This window comes from Daldinia caldariorum, assembly GCF_022478825.1.
Source record: "Daldinia caldariorum strain CBS 122874 unplaced genomic scaffold F4812scaffold_8, whole genome shotgun sequence".
Classification (NCBI taxonomy): Eukaryota; Fungi; Ascomycota; class Sordariomycetes; order Xylariales; family Hypoxylaceae; genus Daldinia; species Daldinia caldariorum.
The window spans coordinates 1,012,306-1,032,555 of NW_025953044.1; the positions used below are offsets into that span (position 1 = coordinate 1,012,306).

Sequence of the window (20,250 nt, forward strand, 5' to 3'; positions counted from 1 at the left end):
CTTGCTGCATCCTACCGTAGACGTCATCTTCAATCCTGCTGGATACTTTGATACTACACTCCATCTGTTCTATTTTTTGCAACGAGATATACCGGTATCCTGGGAAGGCCCGCTACGACATCCGATACAGCCAGACAGCCAGACAACTGAGATCAGCTAAGAGGAAGATATCCTTCATATAAGCAAACACATCAGCTACTAGGGAATCCGAGACAAGGGTAAAATAGCGAGACGTCCACAGCGATACACGTATCCGAAAGAACAAAAGCAGACACTCGTCTTCGGGCTATATTCCAGACCCACTTAGTTGTTAAGGTAAGAGCTGTTTCTAAAAGAATGTCTTAAGGGCGAAAGCCGTACCGCCACTACTTGTGGTTGAATCGATTTAGTGTCGTATTTCAAGTCGTTTCCGTCAACATCTCAGAGAGAAAAAGACATCCGCTATCTCCTCATTATCTCTTCCCACTCCACTACATTCATATTACACCGCAGCCTCTCTAACTAGATAGGATCTCAAGATATAGTGTAAAGATACTTGCGCTGCTATTTAGTGTATTCGTATATTCTAGAGAGCATTCTTCAACAGCAGCTGTAGACTCGGATCGCCTCAGCTTGAGTAACCCGTGTTACGGAAGCGACCCTGAATCGCCTTTGTCCTCTTCCTCGTTTCGCATCCACACAGCTATTGAGACATCGGAAAGTTCGACTGGACGGTTGCTATTAGGATAATTTGCTACGCACCCGCGAGTGCCCCGGACAGTTTAGATGTATGAGTCGCCCTAGCTGATCAGTTGGATATTTTGGGTACCGTTCTTGGTAGCAGTCCCGCTATGGAAGCGGGTGCATCTGGCACTAGGCAAAGGTCCGTTATTATTTGGAGCCGCTCGCTCTAGTGCGCCCGGTATCGTTTCGTCGAACGCAAAGTTGATCAATATCTTCATACCAGTGGTCTTCCCCCCGCCAGCAGACTTGATACGTATAGCCAGCGATTTCCTGAACCAGTAGACCGGCATCGCGAAGTACCGACGATGGCAGCTACAGCTTTAATGAATCCAGCTCCGGGATACCATCACAAGCCTCCATTCCCGCCCGCCTATCATCAACAACCTCCACCACAGATGCCCGGCATGATTTCTCCCGGGGAGAGCAGGAGAACGCCGAATGAGGTGGAACCTTCCCAACGGCAATCTCTCCCTTCTATATCAGAAGTATTCTCCGGGGCTAAGCCGAGTCATTATTCGCCAACTCCTACAACGTTAACGAGTGGTCATGGTCTTCCTCCTCCATTAAGAAACGAGCTGCCACTAGAATCACGGCCCGTTCCGCCAGCACATGACGATAAGTTCTACCGTTATCCCCCGCGATCAGATATTGGACCGCCTCCAGGCCCTCCTGGTCCTCCAAATTCAACGTATGCGTTCCAAGAGCAGCGGGACACTGCCAAGCCTCCGGAAGCGGCATCAAATTCTCATGCAAACCCCTCGCCTCAAATCCAATATCCTCCAGGTCAATACCCCCTACCTGGAGCGCCAATCTCTCCGCATCATATTGGCCCTTCTTTGCCGCCTTACGATCAACCACGCCCACCTCTCCACAGCGATGAAGAGTACGGGATGCATAGAAGCCGCTATGATTCTGCTACTCTAAATCGGCATTTTGAGTCGTGGAACTACCAGGACTGTTTGAATAAGGTCAGTGTTATACCATCAATTCCTACATCGTGCTATAGCTAACAGATGCAGCAGTTAGTGTGGACGTCAAGAACGGTCTGCAATTTCGCTGAGGCGTATAGTAAGATTGCCTCAGAGCAGCACGGTGGACAGCCTATCCCGGAACGCTTGCCTAGTGACCAGGAGGTTTCAAGTATGCTCGGAAATGTAGATTTTATCAAGCGTTCGCTCGAAAATCTTCGGGAAATAGTGCAGCATAGTCTAGCGACCGAAAAGGCCCGGGAAGGTCGCGGCAAAGGGCCATATGAGGGCGACGACGATATAAGTATGTATGGCGATGGCATGAAACAACCTTACGGGCTTAGTGAGGTCAAGAAGCGGCGAGGCGTAAGTCCATCATATTCCATAATAGGTAAAATCTCAACTTGCTAACATGTATGTTTTTTTTAGCGCGCTGCACCTCCTGGTCGATGCCATAGCTGCAATAGGATCGATACGCCAGAATGGCGACGAGGACCAGACGGTGCAAGGACGTTGTGCAACGCTTGTGGACTTCACTACGCAAAACTCGAAAGAAAACGCCAGATGGAGCAACGGTCTATTCGACCAAAGACCGTGGAAGAGCGTGTCTAAGTTTCGAGGTCTAGGTTTTATATCCAAATAATTCGAAGACGCGGTATTGCAATAATCCCTTGTTTTAAGCCTTCCGGGGACAGAGCAAAGGTTATATATATACGCAGTCTTCACTCTGGAATTACTCCCAGGCAATAATTTCGTCGACATCTGCGTTCTCGATCTCCCGAGATTTATCGTATACGCCGCCAGCAAATATCCAGCAAATATCGCATTTGTACCTACTCTGGAACATCATATAACGTGTTAATTATTATACCCGATTCGGAACTACGCTTTTCACTCAGTTCTGTTGTTGCTACCGTCACTTTCGTTGTATATACCCTCATCTGGGCGAAGGAACTCGGGAGGTCACGTCAGGGCATCGTTTGGCGTCTGGCTGTTTCTCAATTTGACGTTCTGGGTAGGATTATGAATCCAGGCAAATGGGGACTGGGTTGATGGAGTTAGAATATTTGGGAGGTCACATTTAGCATCTGAGCAGCGCAAGTCCAATGAGTTGAGAAGACGGCATGGGTTTGAATCAAAAAGAAAAAAGATATTCGACTACCAATGAGACAGACGAGACTATTTTTTCGTCCTTATATTCGGGGTTAGTGACGCAAGTCCTTTTAGGTCTCACAGATGAGATCCGAGTTAATCAGCCCTCCCTCACTCTCACACACACTCTCTCTCTGTCATGCCACGATGACGACTTTGTCTAGACTTAGTTCGTTGGTAGCATTCCTAGTAGGATTTCTACTAGAATCTTAGTATAAATATAGACGTTAATACATAAAAACTCGACATCAAGATCATAGCATTGGGAAACATGAGGGGTGATCTGGTACGCTTTTGTGGTTAGGAGATAGTAATCACAACGTGATGAATATGAGCTAGATGAGCAGGAAATATCTCGACCTCCCTAGGCAATGTATCTCAATGTATAATTCTGTTAATAACCTCACTTTAGCTCTAATACGTTCATACGTTTATCTATTGCCATCTTAAAGTATGCCCGTCCCTTCCTATAACAGGCACCTAAACTTGAGTGGCTATGTGCAGTACGCGGTGACACAGTATGAAGCCGAGACAAGAGACCTACGTAGGAGGTAGGTAAGGTTAGGTACCTATATATGACATATGTATGTTAGGTACATATCTGCGTTTGTATCTGGATGAGGCGCTCTAAGCGATTACAGCAATTAAGCACGCGCGGCGCCCATACGGCGGGAAGGGGACCTTTCCACAGACGTCGTGCGACGTGACCTGTCAGATTGATGGCATGCGCTTTCGAACGGTTAAACCGATGTCGCTGCAAGGGTGTTTAGTAGGTAGGTAGATACCTAACCTAACACCAATGGACTCGGCCAAGACTTCGAAACGACGAAATCCTCATAGCTGGTTTCCCAGTTGAGACCACCGATGAATCTCATCTACCTTTCTAACCTTTGCCATCAACGGTGACATTGCTAGATAAGTTCAAGTAAATCTAAACCGTAAAACAGGTAGAGATAGATAAGCTTGTAAGACTTTGATCTGAGACCTCGGGGTCTTTTTTTGCTTTTTTTTCTTTCTTTTGTCTAATGCGTCCATGCGTGCGGCTAGTATGATAATACCTACTCACCTCACGTAAAGATATGCGCCACTATGATATAAAAGAATTAAGTAAGTATACTGAATAATAATAACTGCCTAAGTTCTTGCGTGTGGATTATTAGAGTGAGATTGTGTTCGGTCAAGACAGACTCGCTTCGCTAGGTGCAATTATTATATTCGAGTGCATTTCACATCATCAACCGACTATATCCAGCCTACCTACCTAGGTTAGGTAGCCAAAGGGAAACGAGAAGCCGTCAAGCCTTCTTTCATGACTTATTGTGTGGCAAGCCTGCCTACAGGATCGGGACGAAAACGCGAAGGAATCCCATTCGCACGTTCGAGCCCAAGTCATTCATGGTGCCCAGCTCACCGCCGGCGCGTCACGGCATGAAAAGGAGACTTCAAACGAAGCAAAGGAAATATCGATAGTCTTGGCTCGCAGTTTACAGCTACCTAAGGTAGGTAGGTTAGATAGGTACCTAATGTAGGTACCTTTTAGCTGCGATGGAGGCCTGCCGCCTGCGTCAGGTAAAAGGTTGTGGAGCCTGAGGCTCAATATATTACTACCGGATGCTCGACCGTTCCCCCTACGTGGCTGCAAGGAGACGCTGTTGTCACTCTGCACGTCATCGCCTTTGACGTAATATGCCTACACCCCCTTTCCTTTCCTTTTCTTTCCTTCCTTCCTAAGGTTTCCTTCGGCTTCCCGATAGTTTGCATAGTATAGCATCAGCATAGCATAGCATAGATTGCGAGGGTAGCTATAAGGCACAGTACTTTTTATGTTAGGTATATATCTATGGTAGATATGTAGGTAGATATGTACGTGAGGGTGATTGCATTCCGTCCCGCTTAACACCTAATGCAATGGATGCGCGAAGACGAAATAGGACTTCTACGAGGACGTGTGGCAGAAGCAATAAAAAACCTTGGCCGGTAATGAGTTAGCATACAGAAGAAACGGAGATGACAGGTCATCATCGTCCCTCCTTACCTACCTTAGGTAGGTACCTATCCGTCGCACATGTGTTCCCCGGATGCGCTAGAGAGGGGGCTGCATGAAATCAAGTTCGCCGCGATGCAGGCCAGGCGGGATCTGCACAGTCCCCCCAAGCCAGATCTCGTCTGTCAAACATCCCGACGGGGGGATCGTGGCCTCTAAGGATGGGAAAAGAAAAAGGAAAAGGGGGGGAAGGGGGGTGTGGCTGGAATGAAAGACTGGGGGGTTCTGTCGACCCCTAACTCAAAGCCGAGAACCATATCTACTACCTCAATGTAATATTCAGCATAGGCAGGTAGGTATATCAGGTAACCTAGTAATACACAGTATCCTGTTCCACTCCCTTTTCCCCATCATCATTGGCGTGAGGTTAGGTTTGGTACCTAAACCTGCCTAACCTAACATTCCACGGCTGGACCTAATCTAGGTACATACCTACCTCCTAACCTACACATACGAAAGTATCTACTTGCTGAGAGTTTTCTGGCCGGTGGGCGGCAGGTCGCATGCCACATCCTCCAATATTTTTTTTTGTTTTGTTTTTTTTCTCCCCGTGCGTTAAGCCGCACTTTCATGTCACCCATTCTCAAAATAGGTCTCATGTAACGTCGGGATTGGCCTAGTCACTCCACACACATAAGAGGTTAGCTAGGAAGAGCTAGGTAGGTAGGAGAAAGGCGCACAAGAAGTAGGGCGTTGGCACGAATTGCTTTTGTGTTCCTGTCGCCGCAGGGGCTAGTTACATTTCGAGATCAGCTAGGAGCTGCAAGTGGTATGCGATCTCTTCCCACTCCTTCTTATTATTATGCACCTAAACTTAACGGTAGTAGGAGGTATACAACTATTTTGCCTCTTCTAGGTAATATGTATTTCTCTCATTATGGGGATAAGTGAGATTGTGCAAGTATCGAGCAGACCGAACACCAAGTTAGGTAGTTCCAAGCTGGTGAATGAATCAGCGTTACGTAGCCCCCCTAACTATTAGGTACATTTAATAATGTAATTTATAATTTGTCGTTCCTATAGGATTTAACTTCACCGAGGTTTGCTGCTTCACGTGGTTTATTCTTATATCGACGTTGCTCCGTAGCTTGTTTTCGTTCGGTCTTGAGATTTGTCTTTTCCCCGGTCAAAGACCCTAACAAGGTTTTAGTTTCCCTGTCAGGACAGTCTTGCTACCAGGTATCTATCTATGATCCGTATTATTCGCCCGATATTTTTAAGGTAACTTATCTACAGGTACCTAACCTTAGGAGCTTAGTACGGCTAAGCTTACCTCCTATCTGCCTGTTAGTTATTCTTTTTTGACTAGCGGATATACCACGGACAAGGTTTAGGTTTGGGTCATGACTTGCGGGATGCCAGATGTCAACGTTTATCTTAAGATTAAGTTTCATTGTCAACTGCTCAGCTATGTAAGATATGCATAATTCATCACATCTCTACAAGTATTGCTCATGTACCTCTATCTCCTGACAATTTGTTGAGAATCTACGAGGCGTTGTGAATACTGGATAAGTATTGCGCTTCCGTCTTTCCTACCTCTTACCAGATCATTCATATAACTACTCAATATCAAGTATTCTTTTTGTCCTCTTTTCAATCATCTACTTGAGGTACTTATACCTATCAAATATCAAGCGGCTAACATTATATTAAAGCCTATAACAGGTACATGATAATAAATGCTGCATAGTGTCTCTTTTAGATGCGTTCTTCAATGTGTGTAAATTACCCTGTTTCTTGTAAGCTGCCTCGTACATCTCACCTTGTACAAATCTAAGACATGGCTCGATCCTTGATTCATTGTCAGATCAGCCGGTGACGATTCTAACCTATATTGAACATGACACGAGCCGGGGGTGCTTTGAGCTAACTCTGAGGCGTTCGAGCTCGATATTGCTGTCAACCAATCCACTCGGCTTAGGTATATCGTAGACGCTTTTTCAAGTACCCTTATGTCAATGTTAATAAACTTTTGATTATAGACAGGGCGTTTAGAACCTGTACAGGGTGTACGTATAGCGTTCGGGGTCGCTTCGAACTTCCTTTCCCTCTAAATTCATGCAAGTCTAAGTCTTAAGAAGATTTATATGCCAATCTTTATACTTATGTGTTTGACCATAACCATTTTTAGGCTTCTGGTGGTAGATAGCCGAGTCACGAGGCACGGGTTGAGGTTACAACCTTTTTCTTTATTTGTTAGACTTGTTAGATAGTGCATAATATTGGAAGGCTTAAATATAATTGAATAGAAGTATCCCCGCAATCATATACTTAAAGCATTAGGTATACGATAGTATAAAATAGCATACAGCACAGAGAGAGCATAGACAGTAGACCTAACCCAACCTAATTCTAGGTACCTAACCTAAGAGTACCTAACCTTAGGTTACAGGTAGGTACTTATAAACAGTACTTGATAGATCAGTCAAGCAAGTACCTGTACTTCGTCACCACGTGGCTTAGCAGGTCATTCATTTTCTACCAATCGAGATCCTTTCCAGATCCAAGATCAAACCCCACTCTCCATCTTGCATTTGCCATGTATGGGTACTTCTTGAACGATTACAGTATGCCTTAGGTACCCTTTTTCATCAATGTACCTTTTAGTGTAAGGGATAAATAATACAATGTGTACCAACCATTAAAACCCCCCTCTTCTCCCCATTCTTGGGCTTCTCCAACCCAATCTACGAATCTACCAACAACAAATTTAAGCCCCTTATATAAGTATATACCTTGGGTATATAAGGTACCTAATATACCTACCTGTACCTACCTTATATGCGGCCAGGTCGCCGTCTTATTCACATAATACATGTAATGCGTACATATACAACTCCGATATTCTCGTAGTTCCCGTGGTTCCCGTGATCTGGTCTTACACAACAAATCCTACCCACCGAAAAGCCTCGCCAAAATCTTCCTTTTCTTTTCACCCTATTTTATTTTACCCATTCTATCTCCATCTTACTTACCACCAATGCAATGACGCTCTTGGTATTCCGCGGTTCTCTACTTCGGCCTTCCCGATCGATGATATTATATTTATATGCATTACGATGCACTACGCCGCACGCCCACGCTCATAAATACTACACAACTGCATATCTCTAACAATTTATACAAGGTACCTACACTACCTTAGGTATACATAGAGGTAGGTAAAAGTTATCCTCAGATGCAATCGGCTACTAGTGTAGTTACCAAATCCGATAGTCCGTTGTTGCACATCGGCGGCTCCTTTCTAAATCCTTCCGTATGTTCCGTCGCCACGCTACGCCATGCCGGATGATGTGGCGGGCATGTCTTCCGGAATGCTTTTTTTTTTTTCTCTTCACAAGTTACCTGGTATGAGTACCTTAGGTACCTAGGTACCTAACCTAAGATATGTACGATGCAAATAGCCTACCCGATTGTTAATGACCCTAATTAGTACTAGTCACTCTCATTTAATCCCTACCTGTACCTATTCCCTAGTAGACCCTAGTACCTAGATCTCTGCGTTGTCACGTTGTCAGATATCAACTTCGCCAAGATTGACCTCGGGGGGTTCCACCTCGTAACCTCCACGAGTAATGGGAATTCGCTGTCAGCTTCTAGTGCCGCGCCATCTTTTGACAGGCTGGTACGCTACTGCAAAGAACCTTACTGTCTTAGGTAGGTACCTAACGTATAGTGTTTATAAAGCATTCTTCGTACATCGTATTCATACCCGGCGCTTATATTGTACAACTAAAGTACTAGATGACGATTAACTATACCTAAGGTATAATAACTTATTATTACCCCGTTGGGAATCCAAGATGGCCGATTTTAAGGATCTAGAATTTGGGGATTTATTCCGCATTGCCGTTCCCGTTGCTGCTGTCATTGTTGTTGTTGTTTCTATCCGTTATGCTCTATGCGGTAGATCGATCACGATGTCTTTTACCTAAGACTACCTCATACATTAGGTAGGTACCTCTAGAAATTAGTTACTTTGAGGTTGTGACAAATCTACATCCCCAACGCCTATCGGTTCCCCCGATACCGCTCAAGTCCCTTCAGGGGTATGTTTGGAAAAGTAGGTGAGCGTTCTTCTAAAAAGATGCTCCTTTCAATGCGGGTATAACTTAGCTCGACTCATCCTTCCCCTCGACAACGATGTCCACTTTGCTACCGGACTAAAGGCACTAGACTAGCACACTCAGTATCGGGTGATCGCATTCGAATTCGAGATCCAACTCGACGCTAAGTCAACAACCTTGGAAGCCAGCCCAAGAAAGGATGCCGTGTAGTGGGGCTCTTCGAGGCCAAGGGGCTTGACAAGACAACTTTGTGTGACGAGATGGGCGGCTGGTGATACGAGTCAAACGCCATTGTGAATTGTATTATACGCGCGTCGTTGCGGTCGTCTCTGTCAATACGAACTTGTGCCCCGGGCTTATGGGCTGAGGTTTCCTCTGATGTGTCTCACTGACCCTAGCATCTGGACGGAAGGGTGAAACCTGTATTACTTACGCCAGTAACATGATCCTGTCGCATCATAAGGCATTGGTGCGAATATCATGTTGTTGCAACATGTGCCCGGCGTGTTTGCACATGTAAATATGGGATAGCTATAGCTTATACCATGTTGCTCACTAATAGCCGCGAATGATTCAAGGATTAATTAGCCTCATGTTCCAAAGCTCTCTTCAGGTGATACTGCCTTGTTATACCTGCAATAACTCTTCTATAATTCTGCATTGTCGATAGACTCGTGATGCTATACCAGGGCAGCGGGGACCCTAAAGTACAAGCGTAGCCTACACACCAAGTTAATTTCTTCTTATAAATAGCAGTAAAAAAAGAAAATAGTAAAAACCACATAGGCCTAATCCACCTCTCCCCTTATTCAACATTAGCTAGCCATAAACCTGCATGCATCCTATCTTTCCATCTTGCCCAGATTGACGGTACGACGGAACAGTCATACCTGGAGTATGCATACTGTACTCATGTAGGAATGATCTTCAGGACATCTACACGTTATTTCCTCCCCGCCAGGGAACACCTAACGTTACTCGCATTTCCTGCAAGATCTTGTACGAGATCTGATCCGCTCTTTGCCGAAACAGACCCCCCCTCCTTCCTCCTTCCCCTTTCCCCCTTTATTTCAGACATTGTCTCTCACTTACGGGACCGAGACCTACCTAACGGCTCATGAGGGCGCGGGGAAAGAAAAGTACCTAGACGCCTAGACGACAAGAAAAAATAATTTTAAAGGGCAGAGACGAGACATGTCTTCTTGCTGCTCTTCCTTTCGCGGTCCGGCCCGGCTTTTGTATCACAGCCCAGCCCGTGGTCATACGCGATCAGAGACAACGACCCTAGGTACCTTAGGTTACCAAGGTAGTTAAACTTTTCCCACGCAGGGAACCGCGCAGCACTCTGAAACAAGCAGATAAGCCGCCACTTACGTTGCAATAGGTAAGCTCAGAGCAGAGCAGAGCTACTCTACTCTTCGCCAGGGATGTGGGATAGGTATGTGAGAGACAGTTTCCGGGCACCGTCTTGTAGAGATCGGGAGGTGCCCCCCCTTTTTTTACCGGTCGTTTCAATCAGGAAGGGTCTGAACTGCACTCGGCGTAAAGGACGTACCTATAGGTAGGTAGATACCTAGCTGTGCAGGAGGCTCGGCGGATCGGGTTCGGTGGTGTTGATACCCGCTATGCACATACATACCCGCTAACATACATATTGCTTTACTTGAATGAGATCCTGTAACGACGTTGCATACTTGGCCGTATGAGGCTACATACGAAATCAAATATAAAAATTAAAAGTTAAAAGGCTTAGGTTCGAGGACCACGGAAGGCATTTAATTTCTGAAAATTTTCTTTCAAAACGTAGGACGACTTGAAATTTAGAACGGTTCTAAAGCTAGAATGTATACCTTCCTTACGTAACGATTGTCAGAGATAGAATAGTTTAAACTTTTAGAATGGCTCTATAGATATCCCCATGGCCGCTATGGTACATAAGATGCGTTATAGCCACAGTGCTTGACTAATAGGTAGGTACCTGGTAGGGGATAGCTAGTCGAAATATACATGATGTGAGCGTTCGGAGCGTTCGTCGAGCTACGAAGACAATAAACTTCGAGCTCCTCTATACCTACGGTGTGTATAGCCTTCCCCCCCAATGATGTGTACCTAAGACTAGACCTAATAGCCTGTAACGTATCCTCCTTTACCAGAATAGGAGATGCACTATCTAGTTCACTGCCAATAAGAAGAGGTACTGGGCTTCTCAAATTCTAGGACAATCGCCCATCATTCTAGAAAACAAGGGCTTCATAAGAAAAGGGGTAGTTTTTAGGGGGTAAGTGCCTAAGCTGACATATAAGGGAATCTATCGCCTTGAATGAGAAAGAACATGGGTTGAAAGAGGCACTATTACATCTATATACCTTATACATCACCTCCCGTCATTATCTCTCCATATGACCTTTTAGATGCAATGTGAACCCCCAAAAGCCTGGTCCTGGTAGACACAGAATCCCAATCCACCAATAGACTTCAAAAGAACTATATTTGCCAAAACAAAGAAATGTCTTGTTTTTTTGGAGGTCGGTGCGGAGCGCTCCTGTAGACCTAACATCTCGTCTAGTAGTAGATCGAGCAAGCTTCTTTCTCGTCTATGATACCCCTAGTAACGGCTCAGTCCACAACCCAATGTTCATAAGAGGTACCTAAGATGAGCAAGTCATTTGGGCTTAATCTTGATTAACAGCCTTACTGGTAATTGACAGATATCGACTGTATAACTTATCACCACTGTATCTTTGAGATCGGCTAGTGGACCTTGAAGGAATATTGCGTGAAGTCATCATCGGCCCACCTAATAACTCCTTTGGTTGATGCAATATATATCAAACGCTTGATGAGGATAGGGGCAGAGGATAGAGTAAGGGCTATGTGAGCCCACGAGCCCGTCGAGGAGTAACTGGACTAGCCCTGAAATTTAGACATTACCAGTCATTAGGTTAGGTACCTACTACACAGGTATTGAACCTATAATAAGTATACGACGCGCTTATGTCACTTAGATAATAGCTCGACAATTGCATTCGGCGAGAAAGCCGCAATAAATCAGATTGCTTTAGACAAATTCAAAAAACAGTCGCTGTCTATGCTCGGTATAGTATATACCTGCAGGAGGTCTAGGCAAAATAGCCGCCAACGAACAAAACCATCTTAGATGCAATACAACGCCATCGCATACTCTCAAATCGAGGCGCCAGATTAATAGATGGGCAGACATATGTAATCCCATGCCGTCCTTCTACAAAATCGAGAAACTCTCATACGATCTAACCGATAGGTTCGAGCCTATGAGCCACCACATCCGCCGGTGGATCGGAACCGCCCTAGCAGGTGGCCTATGTTGGGGATGGGCAGGTCTTTCCAGCCCCTGCCTTCCTGCTCCCTATCTCCGATATCGATCACAGCGCTCACGAGGCTCTTGTTGATCTCATCCGTCACGACGCTGTCATGGTTATACGCGGAGTGTTCATCTACAAAGTGTCGAATCCACTTTGCTGCCGTCCAGAGCTCGCCGCTAGCGCGCATGCGAATGAGCTCGAGATACGACGAGAGCTCGCATCGTGTCTGTACGTCCACATTCACTGAGTCAAGGTAACTCTCGACGATGGGGACAAGGCCCGGGAAGCTATGCTCATCCGACGATGAGCCGTTGATAATCTCGTCGACCGACATCAGCGTGTATTCATCCTCAACAGGTCCGAAAGGCGTCGGAGGCCGGCTAGTCGTGGGTGAACCGGAGCGCGAGGTGGCGCTGCTGCGAGCGGGCCGGTTCGCGAACGGGTTCTTCCGGAAGTAGAATTTCTTCTCCAGAACGGCATCTTTAGCATGGGCGGTCTCCATGTTCTCGTCCACCTTGACGATTGGGATGTAGAAATTTAAGTCAAAGCTTAGAATTGCACGCGTTATTAGAACCATGAAAACGGCAAAAGCTGCGTTCTCGAAGTCCGTGATTTGTATCTCCATGGGGCGGAACTCGACCCTCCAACCGATATCAGAGCCCGGTGGCGGTGGCTTGAACCGCATATGTTGCCAGTTGGTACTTTGGATGTTCTCAAAATGGTCCGCCTTCGTTAAGTCAAGCTCCTTAAGGTCTTCACTGAATATTACGATGGGATCTCGGATGAATAAATGCGCAAAGTGTGTCGCAAGACGGTCATCCATGCCGCCCTCAAGCAACTCCGCCTTAATATTTTCGTCAATGACAAGGTTAGGATCCAAGTATTCCTGTCGAAGGCGCTCATCTGTGCTTATATAAGTAGAGTTGGATGCATAACGAGATTTCGGTATGCGCCAGCGGCTGTTTTTCAAAGGCTAGTCGATCCGTTAGTACTAATAGAGCTCGCCAAATTATCCTAGGAGAACTAACCTTCTCCCCTAATTCTTCTGGTGTTCGATCGTCCACAGCTCGGCTGATCTGATTCCAACGAACGTCGGTATCGGCTAGGAACCCCTTATAAATAGGAGTCGCCGCCGTTAGAGCCAGCATAATAGGTCCAATTGGGCTTAGCTGGTCATACATCCTTCGACCTTCGATGATATTCTTCGCTTGAAATGTAATCTGTAAGCAGCAACTTCCCATCCCAAACGCCATGGCATCCATGTGGATGAAGTTGTCCGGGGCCGCACCGTTTCTCACATCGTCATCCTCTGGCCAGTTGTGTAGATCATAGTTCACAGTAGGGTCCTTCCAGGGATTTGGCGTATTTTTATCGTGGAATACCGGAACATTGACCTGGACTTTCCTGCCACGCCGCCAGCGTATGTTGGCTGCCAGTGTCGGAAACCGAATGTGTGGGTTAGCAATTTCGTCTGGTACGAATTGTGACCGAAGCCTTGGCCCAGATGGCGGGTAGTAAGGATCTGTAAAGACACCCGGAACGCCCAGGCGAGGAAATGTTGTGAGCGTAAGAGGATATTCTTCAGCTTGCATGTGTTCTTTCGCTATCTTCCTCCTAGAACCCAGTTAATTTAATGTGAGGTGACACATAAAGGGGTAGTATAACGATACCTGTTTTTCATATCAGGCTCGACGCCCAGAAGTTCTTTGAGTCCAATGCCCCATGGCTTGCCCGGGGTAGCCTCAAGCATAAACCTGCCGAATTCGGGGTGGAAGACGGGTAAAGGATTGGATCTCTGTGATTCAAGTTCCTGTAATGCCGGAACGCAGCCGCCCTTATCAGATAGCTCCTCGTCGGCGGCTAGGGCCGTGAGAATATCGGCTTGGCGAAGCGAAAGGAGAACTTTAGGCTCATCCTTAGAGTACTTGACGACCAAATATTCTATCTACGGAGTTGTTAGCAGGGTTAACTCATTAGGGGCAGAATACGATGCAAGCAGACCTCATCACCCCACAGCATAGCATCATGCTCCTTGTGCTTAGCCTTATTCCAAATTTCCAATAGTTGCTACAATGAGTCAGCCAACTGGTTGAATAGTAAGGATTGATGCAGCGAGGGGAATTACCTTAATGCCCCATTCCCTAACCTGATTCGCGTGCTTCTGCGCCTCAGGCCAATCAAGGGCCGTTCCCAAAGCCCTAAAAGTATGTGTTAATAGCCTTTATCACCGGATCGGTTCCCATACCCCAATCGGTCAAGGAAAGACATACAATAACCCCATTCTTGCCGTTTAAGGATTGGCAGCTAGGCGACTTGACAAGGTAAAGGAAATAAAATATTTCCTTTCTGATAAAATCCAGGGGTTAAATACCTGGGTACCCAGGGGCAAGTCAGTATATTTTTCGACAAGCTAGGCTTCGGTTGAGGGGAGAGAACAGGGTTTGAGATGTATGCCTCAAGACGTATAAGAGGTAGGTAAGAAGAGGTAAGTACCTGATATATAAGAGGAGTAGGCAAACAACTGAAACTTTCAAGGGAAAGGGAAATGACTAGGACAGGAAGTAGAACTATCAGTACCTAACCTAACCTTAGGTAACCTTAGGTATTTGGCCTTTAAAATTCAAGTTTGCTTTACCACAAGCTCGAATTGTGTTGCCGACCTAAGCGTATTACGGACTTGCTGTTATCGTCAAAGGTAAGCCTTTTTGAAGCGGCGTCGACGACAGGCCCTGACAGCACTGTCACCAAACCAAATACGCCTCTTTTCCCTTCAGATTGCAACCCCCACGAATTAGAGTAAGACTCTCGAAGCCATAGTCACGAGGAGGAATATAGGATGGAAACTGGTGGGTGGTACGGTGTTGTCAACTGCGCATCGAAGCACGCAATTCCTGGATCATACCACTGGTCCGACTGACACTTTTTCTCTCTAGATATAGCGCTTTAAGTGGGAATCCCTTGTTTCCCGATGCGTAATAGATTGCTAGAGAGGTGGGAGTGTAAAGGAAATGAGGGGGGTAATTAAATTATTTATCAAGCTGGCAAGTTTGGACGATATATAGGTTAGGTTAGGTAGATAGAGGTAGGTATCACTTGATTATGAACTCTTTTTTTTTTTTTTCTCCCTCCCTCTCTTCTTTTTCCTTTCCTCTTAGTTTAGGTAGTTTGTCTACTCCTTTGTGGGGGGCTCTAGACATGTAGGATGATTAATAAGGGCCAGATGCCGACCGAACCCGCAAATGGCTTAGAAATACAAGTTACGACGTTAATGGTTAATAATAAGTTTAGTACTATCAATCGAAGAAGTTGGATAGAGATTACACTAGTTAAATTTGCTCACCTGCGCTTACGTCCACTCTGTTAACCCCATTAACCCCGGCGCGGCCCGTCTCGGCAAATGAGAAGAGATGTGGCAGTGCTTTCCATACATAATCTTGGGTAATTGAATTTGTGGCGCAAACAGCTATCTAATACAGAGTACAACTTATGTCAAGTACCTTGTAGATAATCAACATGTACTCTACATATTCCCATTGGTAAAAGCAAAGCAGGACATGCTATATTTTAACATACCGACAATAGAGCCATTAATATCAATAATTCCCTCTATAAACCTGTAATTAGTAGTGAATAAGCCAATGGCTCTAAACAACGCCGATGACAGAAGTGAGAACCTGGCAAGCATATCACCGGCCCAAGTAGACGAGCCTTCTCTTTTAGCATCTACAAAAAGGCCAGACCGCCCTCGAATAGCCAACTACACTCGTCAATCTTCTAGGCTACCCAGACATTTTCGTATAAAAACCAATAGGAAAGTATCAAACTCACCTAGACAGTTATCAGACAAGGAGAACATTCATTCGCAATGCGTGCCGTTCGAGCAGCAGAGGATCGGACGCTACCACGAAAGCATCCTCCAGCTGCTATCAGAAGTGGCAGTAAATCAGGACCGGCTTCTAGCTCTACTCCAGAAGAAATATGATGATAATGAAGAGAGCTTAAAGTCTCCTTTCCCGCATGTCAACGCCAATCAGCCTCAACCGAGTCCTGTAAAAATCAAATTTAACCCTTCGTCTCTGCAGAAGTATATTCAAAACACATTGCATCCGGACTCGGTACGGTTGTGTGATATGTTCCTAGCAAGATACAACCTCCCGCACGTTCTATCCGGATCATACGACCCAATCGAATTAATCCATGCACACGGCTGGGAACAAGAAGGATGCGGCGAAACCACTCTAGTAGTTCAGGATACTAGTCGTGAGGATGCTCAGGCGGTAGAAGTACCATGGAGACATATTGACCAGATTAGAGAACCACAACTCGCCCTAAAGCTCACGCGGGTCGCATCCCTGATTAAAAGTGACTGGGCCTATCAGGGAAAGTCCATACGGAACTTGGATGAAGTTGGGGTGCCATTCGAAACGGACGAGTTCGCAGATTCTGGCATCTTCCTAAACTGCCCAGGTTTCACAAAAGCCTTGCTATACCAGTCAGGTTATGATTCTTATGGGGCACATTTTGCACGAGCACCCTGGTTGAGCGTGAAGCGCTCACTTTTGCGTCAACTTCAGGTAATGATAGCCCCTAGGCCCACGAGCCAAAGCAAACTAACAGAGTGTAACAGCCTGACGACGACAGACTGCATGTTGATAGATCTTGTCCTTGGGATGGAAAGGTTTTTGGGCGGGTATGGTAAGTCATTCACTTTAAAATCAGATGGACGACTACATCTAACCCAACCAATAAAGGCAAGTGTTCCACGCACGACAACTCCTTAGCTTCGCTTGCATATACCTTGCTCTTTCTCAGATGAGCGTCGTCGGTGATACAGGGCAGGATACTCTAGGAACTAGGAAAGCCTTGCGTTTCCTAAGCCGTCACACCTCTGACTGGCCGCGGTTCACGCAAACCAGCGAAGTCTGGCTATCATCCGACTGGATTCATATGCATTTCCATCTTCGCGTCCTGTCAGCAGGGAAGCAGTATTTACCTAGCACTGGTAGACCGCCTGAGAATGGACTCCGCCCTTCTCGCGTGTCTGGCGTGCTTGCTTCTCTAGACGGCCTAGATAATATCGGGATCGTCGAGGAGAGATTTTCTCTCGCAATAGTGACCTCTCACACGACCGACATGCCGCCATATACCATTTTTTATCTAAGCGACTCTGAGTACCGGCGCCTCTTCATGGAAAGTGAGCGTTCACTAGATATGCCCAATCAAGGAAGATTCACTGGCATTGCTGTATTCCTCAGGATTTTACTTTCTATCTTCCCTCTATGGAGGCGTAAATGGGTTGAAACGCTGAATGAGATTGATAAGTTGGTTGGTGTGAAGGTAATAGTTGCTAATATTGGTCATTATCCCTTTTGGACCCTGACTAACCTAGCTAGATCGACGAGCTATTTGACCCAGGACGCGACGGTGCCACGACCATGTTTGATAGCACCTTCGACAGGTCCCGTCTCTACTTCACGGTTCTCCAGACGCTGAGGATATTCTCTGAGTGGATCCAGGAAAGTGGACGTGAGCTCCAACAGCTCCAACAAGACTTTGATGCAAATTTCCAGTTCAGCATAGCTCGCCGTGATTCTACCGGTTCAAGAGATACTCCGATTTCTTTTATCGAGAAAATCGACGAGACGTGGGAGAAAGTTATAGCAATCCACAGTGCCTCCTCAAAATCTCTCATGGATCGCATAGAAAAGAAGGAAGAAGAGATCAAGGGTTTCAGGGATGGCGTAAGTAGAGACCTCAAGAATTGGGATACATACCGGGATATGCTAATAAAACAACGTAGCTCTTCAGTGCTACTTCGGTACGCGAGGCGTCACGAGCGACGATATTAAACCAGTATATTCTAGTATTCACCATCGTCACCATCTTTTATCTTCCCCTGAGCTATGTTTCCGTATGTTGCCCGCTATCATCTAACTTATAGGAAGAAGCTTCTTGACTAACGCCCTTACCCTAAGTCTTTATTTAGCATGGATATATTTGCCTACGATGATGTAGCGCGAGGACAATCTTCGTTCCTGATCTCTACTTCCTTACTAGCGGTGGGTACCTGGGCGATATCAGGCGTCGTACTGTGGCTAGTTCACGACGACAAGAGACTATCCAACCTCAAGTTATCGTTAGGGAATTTTCTACGGAAAACCTTCCATCCCCGGCGAAGACGTATCTTTGATGAGAGAAAAGACTCTATATTCGAAGGCATGTAGGAGTAGTTTATACTTACCTAGGTACCTAGGTATATAATGGAATTGTCCACACGAGGGCTCCTACGAACTCCTCTAGACGCGAGGTAAAAAGATGTACACTGTAGAGTCTATTATTTGACGTGGTTGATTTGATTTTGTACGGGTACATAGTTGTAAATCGTAGCTACCTCCTACCTACTCGTAATAGAACCAATCAAGGCCGACGATGGCCACAAGCCTCGATACCCAAGCTCTCATTTTATTTTATTTTATTTCTATTACCCTGGTTTCCTTTTTTTTTCTTTACACCCCACCTCTACTTTTGCCTCCCTTCCTAATCCGCCTGCCTCAACGAGTTATAATGCTCGCCCAGCCCGTACCCATGGCGATAATACGCGAGCCAAATCCTTTTCCTCTCCTCCCCCCTCTCCTCCTTCTTCCCCGCGGCGCCGCTGGGATTCGGCTCGATAGTCTCGGTCCTCCCGTCCTGCAGGACCTTGATCTCGACGCCGTACGCGTTCGCGAGCGCCGACAGCTCGAGCTGCCCGCCCCACTCCGCCGTGTCGCGTATCTTGCGCACGTACGTGTCCAGCGGCTCCTCCAGGAACGGCGCGAAGTCGTCCGCGTGCGCCGACATGTAGTCCGTCGCGACCCTTCTAACCACCCTGTAGGCCGGCAAGCCCTTGACCTCTCTCTCTGTGCCAGTCTCGGGGTTCGCTTTCTCGCCCAGGCCTAGTCCTAGGGACAGAGGCACCCCCCGCGCTTCCAGCTGGTCGGCTACGGCGGAGAACAGGCAGTGCCCGTCCGGCTGGATCTCCTTCTCGACGAGGTTGTTCGCCTGGAACTCCTTGAGCAGGTACGTCTTCTCGATTTTCCGGTGGTCTGTCATGTTAGCTGCCTCTTGCTCCGCGGCGGCGGCGGCGGCTTCTTGTTCTGCCGCACGTCGCGCCATGCGCTCTTTTTGGCGATTTCGCTTTTTGGGTTGCTGCTGCTGCTGCGGTGGTAGTGGTGGTGGTTGTGTCGTTGCGGAATTGGGTTCTGGTGATTGCGAGAGGTTCGTACGATCCAGCTGTTCCGCTATCCCGTCCGTCGCATCTTTCCGACTCGCGCCGTTCGGCTTTTCGTCTTCTTGCTCTTCTATTTCGCCTGTTGTGCCTTCTTCATTATCGACTTCTCCGTTCAACGCAGCAAGCTCCTGTTCCTGCCTCTCTTTTAACTGCCGCTCGAGTTCGGCGCATTCGTCGTTGACGCCTTTCCGCGTCTTCTTCGTCGCATTCTTCTTCTTGTTCGTGATTCTGGCTTGTAAGTCGCGTTGCTCTTTACGATGGCGGGCTTGTATCGTCTCTAAAGACTCCATAGCAATTTGCAGAGGAGAGGTATCGGCTCGAGTGGGCGGCAGTTATAGTAGTTTATTAGGTACGAAAATATTAACCGGCAGTTTTGGGCAAGAGATAATTCCAATTCTTCACATGGGCTCGACTTGGAAATTATATGAAAATTTGTATATAATTTAGATGTTCGTCTGAACGCGGGGCGAAATTTACCTTAGGAGGTAGATGATATGTATTTTCAATTATAAAGATTCATGTAATGTTGGTACAAATAAATGCAAGTTTACGTGATGTAGTGGGGTTAGGTGTAAGTGTAGGTACAATACCTTAGGTACCTACAGGAAGGTACCTAGCTCAACCCCCAAGTTTAGGTACCTAGGGTAGGTTAGGTAGGTACTTTAGGTACCTAAAGAGGCAC

General features: G+C 46.4%; 4 protein-coding genes across 4 annotated transcripts; 2 read left to right on the forward strand and 2 right to left on the reverse strand.

Annotated features, from left to right (window-relative positions):
* The first annotated feature begins 648 nt into the window (after positions 1–648).
* Positions 649–2,559, forward strand: F4812DRAFT_387824 (uncharacterized protein). The gene is made up of 3 exons (XM_047932087.1): positions 649–1,691; positions 1,737–2,057; positions 2,121–2,559. The coding sequence occupies exons 1-3, from the start codon at positions 1,029–1,031 to the stop codon at positions 2,301–2,303; spliced, it is 1,167 nt and encodes a 388-aa protein (XP_047790349.1). The 5' UTR covers positions 649–1,028; the 3' UTR covers positions 2,304–2,559.
* A 9,686-nt stretch (positions 2,560–12,245) lies between these two features.
* F4812DRAFT_459318 (GCS-domain-containing protein) lies at positions 12,246–14,579 on the reverse strand (the record flags this gene model as incomplete). Its single annotated transcript, XM_047937523.1, has 6 exons — positions 12,246–13,271; positions 13,327–13,912; positions 13,969–14,243; positions 14,300–14,365; positions 14,424–14,496; positions 14,569–14,579. 6 exons carry the CDS (start codon positions 14,577–14,579, stop codon positions 12,246–12,248), a joined length of 2,037 nt encoding a protein of 678 aa, XP_047790350.1.
* A 1,248-nt stretch (positions 14,580–15,827) lies between these two features.
* F4812DRAFT_428609 (uncharacterized protein) lies at positions 15,828–18,616 on the forward strand. The gene is made up of 6 exons (XM_047934203.1): positions 15,828–16,872; positions 16,926–16,993; positions 17,050–17,635; positions 17,692–18,039; positions 18,099–18,209; positions 18,274–18,616. The coding sequence occupies exons 1-6, from the start codon at positions 15,937–15,939 to the stop codon at positions 18,520–18,522; spliced, it is 2,298 nt and encodes a 765-aa protein (XP_047790351.1). The 5' UTR covers positions 15,828–15,936; the 3' UTR covers positions 18,523–18,616.
* On the reverse strand, positions 18,522–20,089 carry F4812DRAFT_428610 (cysteine proteinase). Its single transcript, XM_047934204.1, has one exon. The coding sequence runs from the start codon at positions 19,856–19,858 to the stop codon at positions 18,836–18,838; it is 1,023 nt and encodes a 340-aa protein (XP_047790352.1). The 5' UTR covers positions 19,859–20,089; the 3' UTR covers positions 18,522–18,835.
* Between the last annotated feature and the right edge of the window lie 161 nt (positions 20,090–20,250).